Source organism: Lagenorhynchus albirostris, chromosome 12 (assembly GCF_949774975.1).
Source record: "Lagenorhynchus albirostris chromosome 12, mLagAlb1.1, whole genome shotgun sequence".
In the NCBI taxonomy this organism is placed as follows: Eukaryota; Metazoa; Chordata; class Mammalia; order Artiodactyla; family Delphinidae; genus Lagenorhynchus; species Lagenorhynchus albirostris.
The window spans coordinates 24,606,223-24,626,973 of NC_083106.1; the positions used below are offsets into that span (position 1 = coordinate 24,606,223).

General features: G+C 39.4%; 1 protein-coding gene across 11 annotated transcripts in view; it reads left to right on the forward strand.

Annotated features, from left to right (window-relative positions):
- Positions 1-372: 372 nt before the first annotated feature.
- The window catches only part of REPS1 (RALBP1 associated Eps domain containing 1), a 73,482-nt gene continuing 53,103 nt past the window's right edge, over positions 373-20,751 (forward strand). For 7 of the 11 annotated variants that reach the window (XR_009543760.1, XM_060167406.1, XM_060167411.1 and 4 more), the window contains exon 1: positions 373-651. Coding sequence is in view for 10 of the 11 variants with exons in the window: in XM_060167406.1 (XP_060023389.1) it covers positions 499-651 (153 nt within the window). In the remaining variant the exon portion in view is untranslated. The remainder of the gene's footprint in view (positions 652-20,751) is intronic. The other 4 variants (XM_060167408.1, XM_060167412.1, XM_060167413.1 and 1 more) reach the window with 1 other exon arrangement.

Consider the following 20,751-nt stretch of genomic DNA (forward strand, 5'->3'; position numbering starts at 1 on the left):
CAGTAAATGGCGGCGGAGGGAGGCGGAGCGGCGGCCGCGCTCAGCCCAGAGCCCCCGAAACTTTAGGAGCCCCACAACTTTTCCGGGAAGTGCTGCCTCTCCGGGGGCGTGGACGGAAGGGGCAGGCGAGGCGGGAAGCCTGGGGGGAAGCGGCGGGGAGCCGGGGAGACTCGAACCCGCGGCGGGGGTGGTGGCGGAGTCCGCCCGGGCCTCGCGCCGCCGCCGCGGCCCCCGCCTCCTTCCCCGCGCCCTCCCCGCGGCCGCCGAGGCGGAGCCTCTTAGGCGGCGGCGCGCCGAGCCCAGCCGGGCCCCCTCCCCGCGACCTCCGGGCCCTGTGGCTCGGACGCCCCCGGCGCGCGCGCGAGGCCGGGGCTCCCCGCCGCTTCGGGGGGCAAGGAGGAGGCGGCCGGGCGGCGCGCAGTCCCCGCCGTCCCGGCGTCGCGGGGCCGGGCCCCGGGTGTTGCATGCGGGGCGGGGTGGCTGTGAGCGGAGGCGAAGATGGAAGGTTTAACGCTGAGCGATGCGGAGCAGAAATACTACTCGGATCTCTTCTCCTACTGCGACAGCGAGAGCACCAAGAAGGTGGCGGCCCACGGGCGGGTGCTGGAGCTGTTCCGGGCCGCACAGCTGCCCAACGACGTGGTCCACCAGGTAACGCCGCCGCCGTCCCCGTCCGCCGCGTCCGGGGGGTCGGCCGGCCGCCGAGGTGTCGCTTCCCGGCGGCTCGGGCCTCCAGCCGCCAGCCTCCTCGAGGTGGGAGTGGGCGCCGTTTCCAGAAGGGCCGGCTGTGGGCAGGTTTCCCCGGGTTTCTCCGCTGCGGACCGGAGCCGCAGGTGCCCGGAAGGCCCGGACTCGCGAGGGGAAGGGGGTCGCTCTTCGAGGACAAAAGTCATTCAAAGATACGATGGGGGTGGGGTTGGGGGGGGTCTGTGTGTTATCTCTGGAGAGCGTAAGTCCTGTATCTCTCGGCTGCCCCTCAGAATCTGTGTTTTTCAACACTGGAAGAGCAACTTCAGATGAAAGATCTTGGATTGTTAACCATGTCTTTGAATCCTAGATCCTGGTACCTACTTTTATATATTTTAAGGAAGCTCAATTCTTAGGGAGATTAAAAAATTAGAACTTTTAGCTAGTAGTTTGCAAGTAGCTATGAAAAGAACTTTATAGGATGCGTGGCTGATGTAAACTGGGTAGTTTTTCGATTGGCATTGATAGCACTTGGTGGAATTTGTGGATTGGGTTGGGAGGTAAGTATTGAGCAACTGGAAGTCAAAGGTGCATATTTGCCTCAATCTGTAGCCCTAGAGGAGCAAGCAGAGTAAGTTTTAAGCTTTCTTCATCACGTCTGCTTTTAAAATAGAAGGCTTCCTGGAAGTTCTCTTTAATGTATGTGGTGAGCATTGATGTTACTCTGTGTTTAATGATGCAAAGCTGCTAGTGAGAGTCTGTCTAAACAACATATCAGAAACAGGTTTTAAGCTTCATCTTTATGGTGATCCAAGCCAATTATCCAGATCTCCAGAACTTAGAGCCACGTGCATAGGTATGATGTAGTGCACTGCGGAGAGCCCTGAATGAGGACTTTTCACACCTGGGTCCTTGACCGCACTCTGTTAACCCCCAGTGTGGCTTTGGGCCAAGCGCTCTCAACTCTTCAAGCGTAAGTGTGCTTCTAACAAAAATTCTGGGAAATATAAAAATGTCCCCAAGGCCTCTGTTTTAGAAGTTACCTGTGCACTAGCTATGACTAAATTGAATGAGTTCTGTCTTTTCGCATAATCTTGTTTGTTTTACGTTGCTTTTTAAAAATTTTGGGAGGAAAAGTTCGGTGTCTTACATACCAACAGCTAGGAGTCTCATATTCATTCTGCTGAAAACAAAGTAAGTATTTTACGCTCTGCTGGCCACATACAGTCTCTTTATGTATATTCTTTGTTTTCATTCTTACAGCCCTTTAAAAATGTAAAAATCATTCTTAGCTCAAGGGCATACAAAACGGGGTCCGCGGCTGTGCGGGTACTCTACGCTCCCCATATGGCTTTGGAGTTACACTTACAGGAGTAGGTCTGGTCAGAACATGCTCATTAATGATTTTGCTCTTTTTGTAGAAATACTTTCAAGTCATTAAAAAACTAAAATTAAGGGGAAAACGCCCGTGTTCTATTTGGCTTATTATGTCTGGGGTGGGGGGAGCTGAAATAAACTGACTTTCATATTTTTAAGAGTGCATGTTGTTTAAAAAAAAGAGTGCATGAAGACTTTAAGACTTTATGTTATTCAGGATGCAAATTAGCATTAATTAACCTTTGCTTAAAATATGTTTAATCCAATCCAAGTTATTTTCATGTTGTGCTCAATTTTATTAACACTCAAAAATAAATTTCTGTTGCCTTTTTGTATAAAGAGAGAACTTAAATAGCGTAAATAGTCAGGATTCAGTTACACGTTGGAAACTGGGAACTCCCTGAAGCAGAAGCAGAATTCTTATAGCTTTCTGGGTATTTTGCAGGCAGTTAACTTAAAAATTGGCCTAACACATGAAATGTGGAACAAAAGAGGAATATGGACAATTCCCTTATGGAAGTTCAGCATTGTCTGAAAACACAGCCCTCCCTTGCTTCTTAAGCGGGAAACATTTGGGGCAAGTCACGTGTAATGTTTAGTTTTTACTTAGCACTGGGCGAGGCATTGCAGGGCATCAAAACAGGAGTAAGAAGTTCTCAAGGACCTTGTAAACTACAGGAATACACATGTGTAACATAAAGCAATGTGAATGCCCTAAGAGAGGATAAAGGAAGGTATGACCAGGAAAGGCCTCTTGACTTAATTCAGGTGGACCTTATATTAGTGTGGAGGGATGAAGAGGACTTCCAGGCAGAGAAAAAACACGACCAAAGGTGGAAGGTGTGGGAAGGAGCCTTTGCAAGGACTAGCAGATAGACAGGTTTTGCTGAAGCTAGAGTATGTTTTGGCGATACTGGAACATAGAGTCAGAAGGAGACCACGGTAGGAAAGATTCTAAAGAACAGGCAGATTTCATATTTCAGTAGGCAATGGAGACTCAATGATAGTTTTCTTTGTTTGTTTTGTTTTTGTTTTCTTTTTTTTGCGGTACGCGGGCCTCTCACTGTTGTGGCCTCTCCCGTTGCGGAGCACAGGCTCCGGGCGCACAGGCTCAGCGGCCATGGCTCACGGGCCCAGCCTCTCCGCGGCATGTGGGATCTTCCCGGACCGGGGCACGAACCCGTGAACCCGTGTCCCCTGCATCGGCAGGCGAACTTCCAACCACTGCACCACCAGGGAAGCCCCAATGATAGTTTTTGACTTTGAGTGAAGGAGAGAGTAGAGGGTGGGGAAGGAGGCTCGAGCAGTGATCCGGAATGGATGCTAGGTACTGGGCACCCAAACCAGGGTGACAGCAGTAGAACAGAAAGGAGGGGCTGGATGAACAGGTCTGTGTTATTGAAGGGCTGCTGGGTAGCTGCAATGTGAGGTGCTTTGTGGGATAATGTTTCATTGAGACCAGATTATCAAGGCTGGGTGGAGAGCTTTGAACTAATTGTGAAGGTGGCAGGGAGTTGTAGATTTAAGAGAACTGACTCGTAAAAGCAGTGCTTTAGGAGGCATTTAGAAGATCAGAGCATCTGGAAGTAGAGGAAAGAAACTGGAGACAAATTTGGGGACTGATTGTCTCGCACATACTGGGCTATGGGACTCAAATATGGGAGTGGGGGACACTGCGGGGAGCGTGATTCTGCCCCCCAGGAGGCATTTGGAGACAGTTTTGCTTGTTGTAACTCAGGGAGAAGGAGCAGTTCTGGCCTCTAGTAGGTAGAGGCAGGAGCGCTGCTAAAACAGCCTGCAATGCACAGAACAGCCCCTACAGCAGACAATCACCTGCCCCAAAACGTCAGCAGTGCCGAGATTCAGAAAACCTAATGTGGACTCTGGTGGTGACAGTGGGATAGAAAATGAGGCTGAAGATAAAGTAGAGATTATGAAGGTAGACCTGATGGGCTTGGGTTGTCTGGTGATATTTTGATGAGAGACGAGTAGGGCAAGTGTTACTCTCTGTTGGACACCACTCACAATTAGAAAAGGGGCAGGAAGAGGGCCTGATTTTAAAAAGTTGATAATGAGTTTGATTTCAGGCATTTTGAGACGGCAGTGCAAATCTCCAGGGGACAGTTGGAAATGTGTGATTTGTCCACCCTGAGTGCCGGTTATTACAGTGAAATTCACATGTTTGGGGTCTCTCCTCTTTATCACCTGAGTATCTTGGAGGTAGAGGCCAGACAGCTTCTCACACGGTAGGCATGCATTTACACATCAGGGCTTTGACTGATGTGGTAGTTTTCAGCATTTGTTAATAAAAGTCATGAGAAGGCTGAGTCATCTGGGGGAGTGAGTATAGAGGACAAAGAACAGAGGGCCCAGAACTGAAGGAGGAAGGAGCTGGCGTTTATTGAGTGCCTGTTATGTTCTTTTACTGGGCAGATCATTTTCATGCAGGAACTCACTTGATCTTTGTAAGAACCCTGAGAAGTGAGGAGTATTCTTGTTTATTAACTAGGAACTTGATAGGCAGAGAAGTTAAATAACTGGTTAGTTGTATACACTGATGTGTATAAAAATTGATGACTAATAAGAACCTACTGTATAAAAAAGTAAATAAAACAAAATTCAAAGCAAAACAAACAAAAATGACTAGTTAGTGAATAGAGTACTTCTCCTTTACCATTATTTCTTGCCACCTCTCAGCTCTTTCCTGCTTTTCACTGTTCATGTGATTGGTTTGCCCATAGTTCTTATGAAGAGTAGAGACTTAAAATTATTTGATTTTGAGTTATATGTGGATTTCCTCCTTTGCAAAATAAATAATTTTATGTATGATGATGTCTGAAAACACAGCCACTTAAGAGAAATAGGAAGATTCTTGTAGTTGGTATCCTGAGTTTTACATTGCTACAACTGTCAAACATCTTGAGAAACGTTCATTACACTTGTTTTGGAATACCAGAGTAAAACCTGTTCTGAGTTTAAGAGTTTGTTTTGGGGAGACAGTGTGTTAATAGCTAAAGCGAGTGAGCTAAAGCTTTATAGAATTATGCTCCACACCAGAGAGGAACAGGACGAGGGGGAGAAAAATCTGGTTCATAGGATTTAATCATGAGGAATTTTGCTGTCTGCTGAGCGAGAAGATATTCAGTGGCTTAAAAATAATCTTCTTCAGAATTATTTTGTTTTTTAAACATTAGGGAAGGTATGCTAATTACTACACTAATCAGTATGCTTTTCTAGCTTTTACTTAAAATTTCATCTTTGGGAAAAGCTTTAAAACTTCATACAGACTTTGAATGAATAATAGCTTGATAAAAGGTTCTAGTACTAACTGTTCTTTTATTGAAGATTATAAGCAATGTATCCTATAAATGAGGCTGAGAAAATCTTTCAGTTCATTTGTGTTGAGCAATATCTTGGTAGAATATTTGAATAACATGTTAGTTTAATGGAGGAAAAGTGATGACAATGAAACATAAACCATTTTGTCTCTCTTGAAATTTGTTCAATTATGTGATCTACTCATTAGAGATAGGATTAAAATAGAGAAGCAGAGCCTCATTTATGTGTTGAAAGTTACAAACTTAATACTTAATGAAATAAATGTCAGGTTTGTTGTTCTGGAGTAGTGATTTTGTCTGTTTGTAATCACTAAAAAAATTATAGCAAACTATAAAAATAATCTTACCTTGAACAGACACTTTACTATACACAGTTGAAAAACATACTGTTTGTGAAAGAAGTCATACTTCATGGCTCTCTGTAGTGTCATATTTACTTAAAGTTTTTTTCTTTCCTATATCATAATGTACTTTTAGTCTTCTCTTTTTTAGCCAGTAGGCCAGAGTTAGAGTCTTAGTATCTTGAGAATTCGAGCTAGGCATTTTGACAGAGCTCTAAAAGAGTGTGAGAAGTTGATGTAAGGAGAACTAAACATGGAAGGCAAGTTCCAGCCCTGACCTTGAACAAGTCACTTTAATGCCTGGATTTTAGTTCTCACCATGGAAATGATTGAATTGGGGTTTTCAAAGGAGAGGTTACAGTGTAGGGATGGCCACTCTGTCCAGCCACATCCTCAAGAAAGTAGCCACACAGACTTGAAATTAGTTGATACGCTATTTTGAAACTGGAATTGATTTCTTTTACACACTTTGGGAGATTTGAAGAGGAGACTCTTGCCTAGAATGCTGAAGTGAGTATATATATAAGAGGGAACTGATGAAAGTGTTTTAATGTCCGTGGTACTTAGTTCTTCACAGTGTCTGGCCGGTGGAAATTTGAAATGGGTAAGACTTGGCATTTCTGATGTTTTCCCTGATACATGTTTCATTTTCTGTAGCCTTTCCTGTGATAGCTGCATCTTGATTTGTCATTTCCCTCTGCCTCTATGTAAGGAATTTATGGTTGATGGGTTGCATATATAGGCATGACATAAAAATCAGGTTGTAATAATTTTGCTTCAGAAATCTTTTCTTTAAGTTCATACCATATACCAAATTTTATTGCAGTTTGATAAATTATAGGACTTAAAAGTCTTAAAACCACATCTCTTCATTTTGTTTTAAGAGTTGACTCTATATGGAATTTAAGCCTCTTTTGTTAAATGATGAAGACAGAATTTATTAGACTGTATTTCCGTCTAACCTCTTTTTTGGTTGTGGATTCCTTTGAGATTCCTGTTGCACACCTAAGTGTCCATCGACAGATGAATGGATAAAGAAGATATGGCACATATATACAATGGAATATTACTCAGCCATAAAAAGAAACGAAATTGAGTTATTTGTAGTGAGGCGGGTGGACCTAGAGTCTGTCATACAGAGTGAAGTAAGTCAGAAAGAGAAAAACAAATAACATATGCTAACACATATATATGGAATCTAAAAAAAAAAAAAGGTTATGAAGAACCTAGGGGCAGGACAGGAATAAAGATGCAGACATAGAGAATGGACCTGAGGACACAGGGAGGGGGAAGGGTAAGCTGGGACGAAGTGAAAGAGTGGCATGGACATATATACACTACCAAACGTAAAATAGATAGCTAGTGGGAAGCAGCCGCATAGCACAGGGAGATCAGCTCGGTGTTTTGTGTCCACCTAGAGGGGTGGGATAGGGAGGATGGGAGGGAGACACAAGAGGGAGGAGATATGGGGATATATATATATATATATATATATATATATATATATATATGTATAGCTGATTCACTTTGTTATACAGCAGCAACTAACCACTGCAAAGCAATTATACTCCAATAAAGATGTTAAAAAAAGAGAGAGAGATTCCTGTTGCACATGCTGGACATCTGCTTAGAAAACATAGTTATGCAAAAATTTGCATATAATTTGAGATAGCCAGCCTTCCCCCAACCTAGTCAAGCTCATCCCATGGACCTCTACATTAAGACAGTTTTAAGGAAGAGCAGACAGACCTGGGAAAGCTGAACGTAGGTCTTAAGTCAGTTTTGTATATTTTCAGGAAATATTTCTTCATGGCTACTATTTATACTCAAGGGTGTGTATGCAGTGGTGAAAACTCAGAAATCTTCCCTGCCTTCATGGATTATAACTTGTGGTAATGTTAAAAAGGAAAAGAACTGTATTAATGGGGAATCATGGGAGGCTATGTGGACCTACTTAGGTATAAGGGAAGGCCTCTCTGAGGAGACGGGGACGTGGTAAGGGAGTGAGAATGAGATGTTTCACATAGAAGGAATGAGCACTCAAAGGGCCTGAAGAGCATGTGAAGAGCTCTGTGTGTTTGAGGAGATGAAAAGCTGGAGCATTATGGGCAAGAGGGGAGAATGGCAGGGGCCACATGCTGCAGGGCCTTGTACATAGGGATAAAGAGTTTGGATTATAAAAGACTGAAAGTTTATATTCAGGGGAGTGGCAGCATCCAAAGTATATTTATCAAAGGTTACCCTGCTGTGTAGAGAAGAGAACATTGGGGCAAGCAGAAACAGGTTGGCCACTGGATATGCAGTAGTTCAGGTAGGAGACCATGATGGCTTATGTTAGTGATGCGGTAGGTGGAGAGGAGTGGACATATTTGAGATATTTGTAGGTAGAAATAGGAGGATGTGATAATGGATTGGATATAGAATATAACCGGGGGAAACATTCAGGGATGTTGCCGGAAGTCACCATTATTGGATGCCTGGAAGACGAATGGGTTTTTCAGGGTTTTTTGTTTTATTTGGGTGGAAGGTAATGGTGAATTTGGGAGTTTTCTTTTATCAATCGTAAGTTCTCAGAAGCCTTTGAGATTGTTAAGAAGGCCTCTATCAGAGAGGATCATCAAATCTTGAGGAACTCAGAGATATTTGGCTTGGAGATGTCAGTTTGAAGCTTATCAGTGTGTTAGTGATATTCAAAGCCATGCAAATAGGTGAAATCACTGAAGAAGAGACTATAGAGAGGAGAGAAGGCTTGGTTAGAAATAGAAACCTGAGGAACACTGCACATTTCTAAGTTGGGTAAACTGGAAGCCCTCTAGGAAGGAAGCTAAGAAGGACAGCTCGAGTGGTTGTAGGGAAATTGGGAATATATATTGGATCATGTCATGGATACCAAGTAATGCAAGTATTTCAAGAAAGGGATACTTAACTATTGAGTTTGGCTGAGAGGTTGAGAAGATATGGGCACAAATATGGCTGTTGGATTTGGCAACCTAAAGGTCATCAGTGACCATAATGAGCCAGTGTCATAGACTGGTAGAGGTGGAAGCCAGATTTGAGTGACTTGAGGGATACACAGTGGCCCAGGAACTAGAAATTGGGTTTAAAGAAGTTAAAGGAAACAGACATGGGGCCAAAGCGGAAGTATGAGGATGTGAAGGAAGTCTTTGATTTTTTGAGTATATAAGAAATATTGCAGCATGGTTTTAGTTGTTAGGATTAATAAGGGAAGGAAGGAAGATGAGGAGAGAAGTCCTTGAGAAAGCAAGAATGGTCTAGGATCCTGATGGCACAGGACAGCAGTTCTTTGATAGGAAACAGGTAACTTCCACAATTTCAAAAGGAGGAGAGAAAGGGAAAAAATAGTCACAGTAACATCAAAAAGAATAAAATACTTAGGAATAAACTTAACAAAAAAAGAGCACCAAGATGTTTATATTACAAAACATTACTGAGAGAAATTAAGTACGGTTTTTTTTTTTTTTTTTTGGCTGCACCGTGCAGCCTGTGGTATCCTAGTTCCCTGACCAGGGATTGAACCCAGACCCTCGGCGGTGAGAGCGTGGAGTCCCAACCACTGGACCACCAGGGAATTCCCCTAAATAAAGATTTTTTTTAAATAAATGGAGAGATAGTCTGTATTCATAAATTGGAAGATAGAATGTTAAGATGGCAGTTCCCCAAATTGATCTATAGATTCAGTAAAATACCTGTCAAAATTCCAGTAGACTCTTGTAGAAATTGTCAAGCTGATCCTAAAATTTGTAAGGAAATGCAGAGGATCTAGAATAGCCAAAGCATTTTTGAAAACAAAATAGGAGAGTTACCCTGTCTAATTTTAAAACTTATCTACAGTGATCAAGACAGTGTGATTGGCATAAGGATAAGCATTATAGGTCAGTGGAACAGAATTGAAAGTCCAGAAATTAACCCTTATATTTATGATCACTTGGTTTTTGAAAAAGTGCCAGAAGAGTTCAGTGGGGAAGGGATAGTCTTTTCAACAAATGGTGCTGGAACAATTGGATGTTTGTATGTTTTAAAAAATGGATTTAGATATACTGTTTTATATACTTCACACCCTACATGAAATTATCTCAAAATAAATCATAGACTTTGTCAATTTGTAATTGGAAAACCTAAAGCTATAAAAATTCTAAATATTACATAGGAGAAAATCTTTGTGACCCTGTGTTAGGCAGAGTTCTTAGATATGGCACCAAATGCATGGATCATTAAAGAAAAAACTGATAAATTGGACTTCTTTAATGAAGTTTTAGAACTTGTTACACTTCAGAAGATACTTAAAATAAAAAGACAAGCCACAGACTCTCAGAAAATATTTGAATATTACAAACTTGGTAAAGGTCTTTAATCTAGAATATATAAAGAAATCTTACAACTCAGTTATGCAGAAAAAAACCCAATTAAAAAATGGGCAAAAGACTTTAGTAGGTATTTCACCAAAGAAGATATTATAAAGGGCCATTAAGCATATGAAATGATGTTCAACATCATTAGTCATTAAGGAAATGCAAGTTAAATCGCAATGATATATTGTAACACACCCACTTAAACAGCTATAATTTAAAACTGACATTACCTATTACTGGTATTGTGGAGAAACTGGAACCCTATACACTGCTCTTGGAAAGGTAAATGGTACAGCCATTTTGGAAAAGTTTGGCTTTTTCTTAAAAAGTTAAACATATGCTTACCATACAAACCAGCAGTTCCGCGCTTAGGAATCTATCCAACAGAAACGAAGATGTGTGCACACAAAGAATTGTAAATGTCCGTTTTAGCAGTATTATTCACAATAGTCAGAAATTGGAAAGCAATCCAAATGTCCCTCAAATGGTGATAAACAAAATATGGTATATCCATACAATGGAATACTGTTCTATAATAAGGAGGAACAAATTACTGGTAAATGCTACAACAAAGATGAATATCAAAAACCTGATAAGTGACAGAAGCCAAACAGAAAAGAGTATGTATTGTGTGGTTGCATTTATATGAAATGTCTAGAAAAGGCAAATCTATACAGAAAACAGAACAGTGGATACCTGAGGCCAGGGCAGGAGTGGAAACACTCTGGAGGAAAATTTGGGGGGTGATGTGATGGAAAAGTTCTAAGATTGGATTGTAGTGATGATGCACAACTCTATAAATTTTCTTAAAGCTCAATGAATTGTACACTTACGGTTGAATTTTGTGATGTATAAATTATACCTCAAAGCTGTAAATTAAAACTTTAATAATTTGGAGAGTGAGGGGAATGCATGAAATAGTCATCTTGGAGAATGCGCAGGTGAGTGTGGTAGAGAATAAAGGACTCTGTGCTGTCTATATAATTTTAATTACAAAACCTCAGTGTAACTTAATGTAATCTGGCATTTGGTCACGCATTTGTGTTTTGAATATCATATGAAAGGTGATATATCAATAGATATTATGTATGGAAGAGATTGCCATATGAAGATTCATTACAACTGGGTATAAATAAGTACATTAATTAATAGATTAAGAAGGGGTTGAAAAAATTGTGATATGGAATAATGGAAATATATATATTTTTTTGAAGATTTAATATTTTTATTTATTTTGGCTGCGTTGGGTCTTTGTTGCTGTGTGTGGGCTCTCTCTAGTTGCGGCGAGCGGGGGCTACTCTTCGTTGCGGTGCGCGGGCTTCTCCTCGCAGTGGCTTCTCTTGTTGCGGAGCACGGGCTCTAGGCGCGTGGGTTTCAGTAGTTGTGGCGCACGGGCTCTAGAGCGCAGGCTCAGTAGTTGTGGCTCATGGGCTTAGTTGCTCCACGGCATGGGGGATCTAAGCAAACCTGGGATTGAACCCATGTCCCCTGCACTGGCAGGCGATTCTTATCTACTGCGCCACCAGAGAAGTCCCTATATTAATGTGCTCCTTTGGATAAAAAATAGCTGCTAAGAGTGCTGATCTAAGAGTGATTATTGCTTCTTGTCTGTGGATTATATAAAACGTTGTATGTGGAAATAGGAATATCTGTGTCCTTACGAAAAGAAATTATTGTCTAGAAACTATTCAAGAGTATTTTTGATTTTTCTTGTCTCATTTGTGACTAGAAGGATCAGAGGTTTGACTGCTTAAACTACAGTGTTTATTGGTATTGTATGTTATTAATAGTTGATTTAGAAGAATTCATATTTTTTCTAAAGCACTTAATTATATTTCATAGAAAAGTATTTACTTACAACACCTTTGTAATTTTCTGCGTCAGCAAGTATTGAGTATGGTCAAAATTGCACAGACTTAGGAATGTGACAGTTCTAGATTTGAATCTCCACCTCAGTGCTTATTAACTTTCTTGCTCTGAGCAAGTAACTTAATTAACCCCCTTTGAAGACTCCCATTTCTTCCTCTGTAGGCTGAGGATGATACCAAATCCAAAAGTTTCGTAATACCACAGTGAAGTAACATGTAAACCTAGTGTAGTGCCTGGCTCTTAGAGGGTGATCAGAGAAGCTTCGTTCACTCGAGCTCTGCTCTATTAAGGAAAATTCATAATTTGTAGGATCTTGGCTTTAATGGTAGTAAAAATCTCCCCATTGTTCTTCAAACCTAGCTTTATTCGTTTTGTTGTTTTTGTTGCATTGAACTTACTACACTGCCCTCAATCCTTTGATCCTATCAATAATGCTTTGTGTTTCTCCCTTTCATGGTGTAATTAGAGGATTTTTACTCCTGAAGTGAAGTTTACCACCAAAATACTAAAATAAAGGATAATTCTGAGGTTTTGAGCCTACTTGGCTTGCAGAATGATGATAACCATTAATGGAAATAAAGAAGTGAGGAGGGGGGGGCCTAGTTTAGTTGAAGGCAATGTGCTGAATTTGGATGTGCTGAGTGAGCACATCCATGTCATGTTCAGTCCATCTGGGCAGCAAGGTTTAGTGGGCATTTGAAAGCTTGAGAGCAGCAGCTGGGTGGCTTTAGAAGCTTGTGCAGACTTGGTGGTGGTTCCTGAATGAGGCTATTCAATAGAAATGAGGGATGCAAACTTAACTTAGTGTATTTGAAATGTCCTTTCAGAGTAGATGGTAAATTGCACTTTTGTGTAGAGATTTAGGTATTCTCACTTACGACTTAAGAAATTTTCTGAAACTCTCTTGAGACTGTTAGGAAGGCAGGGTGGATGAGGAAGTGTAACGTCTCTTTACCTGAACTTAGTCCAGCCTCCAGAGAATTGAACCATGGTTGTTAAACCCAAAAGGCATTTGCACATTTAAAGTAAGAGATCTTAGCTGTTTGCAAGCAACCTCCAAGGCAAAGAAATTGCATTTAGCTGAGGAATGTGCCTCAGAGCTAGAACAGACTAGCCTACGCTTTCCCATCAGCATCTCGTTGCGGCTTTGTGCTTCTCATTTAACACAAGATCTCTTTTAATCTTTATAATATAAGTCTGACAGATATTGTTATCCCCATTTAATTAATAAGAAATTGAATGCTCTCATGATCCTCAACAATTAGATGTGTGGAAAAATTCCTTGAGGGTGAGTTATCCTGGAGCATTGCTGTACCATTTCTTCAGGGATGGTTCTGTTGAATTCTGCTTTCCATATATTCAGAGTACTTTCTTCTATTTAATATCTTACAATTACATCATTAATTCAACAAATATTATTAAACATCTATTATGCATCAGGGTATGCACCAGCGGCATGGAGTATGCAGAGGTGAATGGAAGAGACATGGTTCCTGCTCTTCTGGAAAACTTAAATCTTTCTCCTAAGCTCCAAGAACCTAGCAGGGGGTCATTGTTCCTATCTGGTCACAACTATATCTCTGGCACATTGTTGGTAGTTAACATTTGTTGAGTGTTGAATGAGTGATCATGGATTTATCCTTTTTTTCCCCCCAAATATGTTTGCTTGTCACTAGCTTGAATATATATTGCACCCAATTCAAATAATAATAGTAATAATAAATGCCAGTGTACTGCCTACTGTATGTCAGGTACTGTTTGCACCCCTTTACAAATATTAATTTGTGAAGTGGGTACAGTTTACTATCCCTGCTTTTAAAATGAAGATAAAGAAAGGACAAGTAGCTTATTACAAGGTCACACAGCTCGAAAATGGTAGAGCTTAGATTTAAGTAGTCCTTCTCTTAACCACTTTGCTCTACTTCCTAAATATTATATGATTAAATACTTATTATCCCACTTCCATGCTCATATCTTTACCATCTACTATATCTCTCAATATTCTAAATTCCCCAATTTCTTCTTTAGAGTTACTTGACATTTACAGATCACGCTGAGGTCCCCACACCAGCTTGTGTAGTCCCTGTACTGCTGTGAGTCTTGTTAGGTTCTAAGAGTTATTATAACAAGTCCGGTTTATCCATGTCTTTCAGCAGCGTGTCTTGCGATAGTTTTGCAAATAAAACTTAAAAATAGGTCCTTCTGCTACATTTACTTAGATGCCATTGTTTATTTTCGGTAGTTTGCTGAGTAAATTAATAATTTTATTGAAATAAAGGGATAAAATTTTAAACTGTTTTTATATAGAATACAAATAACACTCTACAACACAAATAACATTCTAAAAGATGGCTAAACAGAATACTTTTATCCGCCAAGGCCGACTTAGTCAATGTCTCCTCTAGGAAATCTAGATAACATTAATTTGTTTGACTTTATGAGGACCTGCTTCTCCAGAGGACTGAAACTTAGGAGAGGGTCCTTGGTAACCTGGTTTTGCTCTCCTTAGCATAGGAGTGGCAGTTTACGCCATTGGTATAAATAAGATCAGCCAGGATGAACTTGTGGAGTTGAAGGAGGGAGCAAAAGGAAGCCTGAGGTAGTAGCTGCCTGAGGCATTGGAGGGAAAGCAGAGAGACAAAGAAAGGAAGGAGAGTTATGGAAAGAGTCATCTGTCACATGCTACCAAACTCAATATTGGGTTTCATGGAGGCATGAGTGGAAGTCGGATTGCTTCCTGACAAGTTGGTACATTACTCTTTCAAAAATGTGTTCTAATTTAGACTTTGAACTAATTCATACTTGGTTTTTCTTTTACATTCTCTACACTGTTACTGAGGTTTTATTTATTCAGTATTTTTCCTTAGGATCCAGAGCATATCCTTCTCTTGATGAGTTCTCTATATTGAGATATTTGAGATATTTGCAAACTAACTCATTTTTTATAGTCCTTTAGTTTCCTTCAAAAATTTTATCCCAGATGTGATAAAAAAATCTGAATCATCAAGGAAAATCTTGATGTTCATAAAAGACAATGTTGTACTGTTTTCATGGAATTAGAAAGAAAACGGAAAACCCCGAATGAAGTTTCTGGCCAAACCGATGGTTTGACATCCTGCTTCTTTGAACTTTCCCCTAATCCTCTCTACCAGATAACCCCCTTTCTGTAATCATCCCATACTGTTGTATATGTTTGTACTTGTATATACAACTTGTACTTCTAGCTTCCTGTTCGTGTGTGTATGTTATCCTTGATAGGTGACAGGCAATTTGAAGGCAAGCGTTAGCTTATTCTTGTTTTCCTCAGATCACTCTGCTTGTGCTAGGCACCCAGATCTTATTGGACTGGTTAATTGGTGCTGCAGGGCTTCACTCTTCATCAGTACCTTGATGGGTCCTAGCCTAACCTCTTCATTTTGTCATACCACTTAAAAAATTCCAAACGACAGGGAATGAGCCTTTTTGAACAATATGGAGCCTCTGAGACCTGATTATATAGATCTTCCAGTTAGACTGTGAATAAGCCAGTTAATATTAATACTTTTGAAGTTGTTCAGGTGGCTTTAGTCAGATATGGTGAGCATGCATATTAATAACTGTTCTTTAAGCCATTGTACCTCAAGGATGTTTTTAATTTTTAATTTTTAAAGATACCATAGTTTAGTAATAAACTCACATGAGATTCTCTGCCTTTCAGAAGTATAATTTCTAATTCTTGAACATGACAACTAGCAAATAGTGGTAGATAAGTAATCTAAATAAGGAAACAGGTCAGTAGTTTCTCATTTAATTTAGTTGACTCTTTTGGAGGAAAGCATAGCATTCTCGTAAAATGCTTGGCAGTAGGGAGAGCATATCAAATCTGAGTAGTCATGCTTACCCAGCCTTAAAAGTTATCTACCAACTCACTCCCACTTCTCACAATCTTGTTTCTGATTATTCTTCTAACGTGGACTTTGTGTTCTAGCAGATCTGTTTTCTGTTTCTCACAGTTACTTGTTAGGTTTTTTTTCCTCATCATGTTAACTTTCTTCATCTGCGGTACCCTCCCCCGGCTTCCGTGCTTCCATCCTCCCCCTTTTATTAAAAATGTGCCTTAGTTTTTATATGTTTGGAAATGTCATTTGAACAACCTTACCTTCTCTCTGACTCTCATTTGCCTCCTGCCTATCCTTCTGTATGTGTTTTGCACTGTTACTGCTTTTTGTTCGTTTATGTCATTGCTTGACTGCTTTTCTAGGATATTTACATCCCAACAATATTATAAGTAAATATTATAAGTAAACCGTAAATAACATTCAGGTTTCTTTTCTTTCATGACCTCATGATTATCTAGAGCAGCAAAAGCACATAGTAGATGTTTATAAAACAGAGCTAACTATTTAGGGAAGCCAGTTGCTTAGCTCTGCTATTGCTGTGCATATATGGATGTGATTGGGGTGACGAATTAAGGCACTTCTGGGGTCCTCACCCAGGAAAGTAAAAAGTACGGGTGGTGAAGCTTGCAGCCTTGGATGTTCCACTGCTAGTGCTATGGGTACTCTCTCCCCACCCCAGTCAGTATTCTGGGCATGAGAAGAGAAGGAGGCAGCAAGAACAGGAACAAATAGCACAGCATTCTCGGAGTTTTGACTTTGCAGCTTTGCTGACCAACATTGCCAGTTCCCTCTCCCTCCCTTTCAGAATGCTTTTTTCCCTATTCTTTTTTTTTTAATAGCAGAATGTAAGAAGTTTAAAAGAAACAAAATAGGAATTTATTGGCAACTAAAATAAATCATGGTGGAATCTTGGCACTGTTGCTTATATTTTCTTTATAAAATATAATAAAGCACAGCTTCTGTCCAGTTCCAGTGTACCTGGCTGAAAGGAGAAGACCACAAATCCATTTAGAGGGAGGGTGCTGGGTACACTCACATGACAGCGATTGCACATTCCCTAGCACAGGCCATTGAGATTTGTGCCGTGTCGCAGTTACAGATTATACTACTTGTCACGGTCAATGTAAATCTCACAGGAATAGTAGAAACTACTGATGTTAACCTTTGAAATCTAAGAACCTACTGTATTCTGTGCCTGCCTTCAGGAAGCTGAGGATTTAATAACCAGAGGAAAGGAATTTATAGTTAGGTTTTCTATTACTACCCACAATTTAAAACTCGTAGAGATAGAAATCTTTTACTTCCCTAATCACATTTCTGTAGATTACCCCTAAGACTTGTTTCTGGAGTGAATCCAAACTTGTGTTTCTCACACCTAACAAAGGGAAAAAACAGAATTGTCAAAATTACTAATTGTATTGTATAATGGTTATTTTCTAATAGCGTTCCTTTTTGCTTCCTGTGTTATTTATTTGACTGTACACCCATCTATCTGCCTTCCTATTTTTCTTTTACTGCCAAGTAACAAATGGCCCAGATTTCTTCTCTACTGTCTGTACTAGTAGCCTAACTTTTTTCTGTTCCTCCTACCCTACCTCTTAAAAAAAAAAAAAAAAAGAAAAAAAAAGATATTCTTAAGGTTCACCTTTATCCTAGCCACCAAGTCCCGTAATATTTTCTTAGGTTTCATTCTGTTTTATCATCTCCCTTGTAATTAATACTGAATTAATTCTTGGTGGATATTATCTCTTCTTTTTGTTCTCTGTGATGCTAAATTATGATGTTATTTTATATCTTTAAGCATCCTATCTTCCTACTGTGTCTTTCTCTTGTGTAGAGTCAGCTTTGACCCCTTTTCTTACATTCAGCCTACAAAGTCCTTGAGATTTTCTTTCTCTGAAAAATCTCAATCATCCTTTTCTGTCCTTTGCATTAATTATTTTCTGAGCTCTGACTATGTTATTGCTACACTACTGCAGTAGCCTCCTAAGTCTTAACTAGGTTTTCTGTAATTGCTAAAGAACAAAAAAGCGAATTTCTGAAAACTTATATGATACTCTTCAGAAGTGCTCAGTAAAGATTAGTCTGGCATTTAGAACCCTCTCCATCTAGTTTGGTCCAGTTTACTACCTAACCACACTACAATCCCTACTTTGACCTGTTGGCACCCCCCCAGTTTGAATGCCCATCTTGACTTACCCAAAAACCTGTCCATTCTTTAACATCCAGGTTAGGCTTTTTTTTTTTTTTCCTAACAAATATTTCCAACCCATAGTAACTTCTCTCTAATTCTTACAGATACAAGTATTAATTACATAGCACCTGCTATGGGTCAGGCATTGAACTATTTGGTATATGTTTAATTTTAAGCTTAGAGAATATATATTATTTCCGTTTTATAACTGAGAAACCTGGGGCTCCAGAGGCTACATGCTTGACATAAGCTGGAATTCAGATCCAGCTCCATCAGATGGCAAAACTTGTGTTCAAAACACCAACCATTTCAGTGTATAAGATTACAGCCTTACATAATAGCTTATCTTTGTCATTTGTATGTTATGTTTTCAGCTAGGTTAGAAGTTTCTTAAGAATAGGGGATGTGTGTTAAAACTTTACATGCCTCCTAGGGCCTACTGTGTACTTTGAACATTGTGCGTACTTAAGAGGGGAGCATTTTGCTGAGGCTGAGGCATTTCTGTGGCTACTAATTATAACAGTGTGCCTACGTTTCTTGTTAGAGCATTCTCTAAAATGTTACGAGTGCAAGAAAGACTGCAGACATGGCTGCATACTGAATTAAAGGGAGGCAGTAGAGCAGCCTTATGATTTGTTTCCCAAAGTGTGGGCTATGTACCCAACAAATGCGAAAGCACATAGTGAGCTATTCCTTTTGAATTGTTTTTCAAATCTGATTAAGGAGGAAGTTTCGGTTTGTTACTTGTAAGTTTTTAACACCTTTCTAACACAGGTAACTCTCTTAATAAAGAACAGGTTTTTTTGCAGACAGTGGTATTTTGGCTGAAATTAAATGACAGTTTTGTTTTCATTGAACGTATTACTGTTTTTGTTATTTTCTATTTATCTCAGGTGATACTTAATTTCCATTTATATAGTGATACATTTTCCTTCTAAAATAAATTTATTAAGTTTTTAAAGTGTCTTGATTTAAAGAAGAAATATTAAGAACATAATAGCACAAGTGGCCTGTAGACATGGCAGAGCTTGTGATGGTGGTATGCAAGAATCTGAAGTTTGGGAAACGCATAATGGAAAAAGCCAGGCTTTGGAGTTTCTCAGAGTTGGGTTCATATCTTGGCCCTGCTGATTTCTAGTCTGTGACCTTGGACAAGGACTTTCTCTTCGCCTCACTGTTTTGATTTATAAAATGAATGTAACAATGCTTACTTCTTAAATTGTTTGAGGATTGTCTTAAATAAGTACTGGTATACCACTCAATAAATAGTAGCTTTTTCATCATCAATTTTGATAATTTGTTGTTTATTTCCTCATTTGGTCAACTAAAAATCTTTAATAGAATTTTAAAGATGCAGTTGAATTCTTAGTATTTTTGACCCTCAAGCAAGTATTTCACTGCCCTGGGCCTTAGTTTCTCTGGGCATTAGGTTTTTCATCTGCATATTGAGAATAACTTAGCACCTGTATAGGATTGTTTTGGGGACTAAATGAATTTGTAAGATAAGTAGAATACTACGGTGCCTGATATTTGGAGTAGTGCTATATAGCTATTAGTTATTACTATTATTATTTCCTTAGAAAGAATGTAGCTTTTTGGAAGATCCTGAGGCTATTTTTCCTTTGTTCTTACCATCCTGAGTTGGGGATGGAAGGTGTTTTGTGATATTTGATATGTTCATTAAGATTTACTGAGTGTAAAGCATCTTGGTACTAGCATCATTGTAAACCAGCAAGGGAGAATAAGGAGGTCTTCAGCAAAACTACTCTGAGCCACCACCCAATTATTACAGCGTGCAGTTAAAGAAACTCAAAGGAAGACAGATAAGCCCCAAAGGACTGAGGGGGTCTGATGTTGAATCATCATGAACTTCTATATGTTATAGCATTTTCTAATTGAGTAAAATGCCATGGAACATTTGATATTGATATGTATACTTTATCAGCATTTTTTAAAGGCAGTACCATGGGTTCATATTAGTTGAATGGTTATATTTAGTACTACTTTTGTTCTTCAATTTTTATCTATTTTCTAAGATACACCTGGTTTCAGGACAAGTAGTGTTTGTTTTTTACTCTGTGCATTATGTTCCTAAATGTCGGTTATAAAACAAATGTGGTAAGCCAAGTCATTTTCCTATTTTTCTTGAGTAATAACACTGGTTCTCTTCCTATAAAAGGGAAAATTGACCTTAAGGCATAATAAAAAACTAGAGTCCAGAAAGTTTTTTGTTATCAAATATTTAATACAAAAATATGATAAAACACTCATTTACAAAGCAAAAGTACCGATGCTTGAATTTCACACCAGATATCTTTCCTTTGGAGGCAGATTTACAGGACAAAGTTTAGCAAGTGACTTAATTATTCCTACTTAAATCCCCAACACAGTGAAATTAATTCCTTATATTTTTTGCTCATCATAACAATTCATATTTAAATATGTATTTAAATATGTATCATTTTTAAAAGGGAGCACGTAACTAATAATCTTGTCTGGTACTTTGGCAGAAATACATTTTTGAAAATCAGACGTTTTCAGAGGATAGTTTGTATTGTGGTTACAGACTTGATATAAAATTTTCATTCAGAGAAATAATATTTTCACTAGAAGGGATCTTAGAGGTAGAATCTAACATTTGCCTTTTATTTATGAGGAAACAAAACATATTATGTAACTTACCTATATTCACATAGC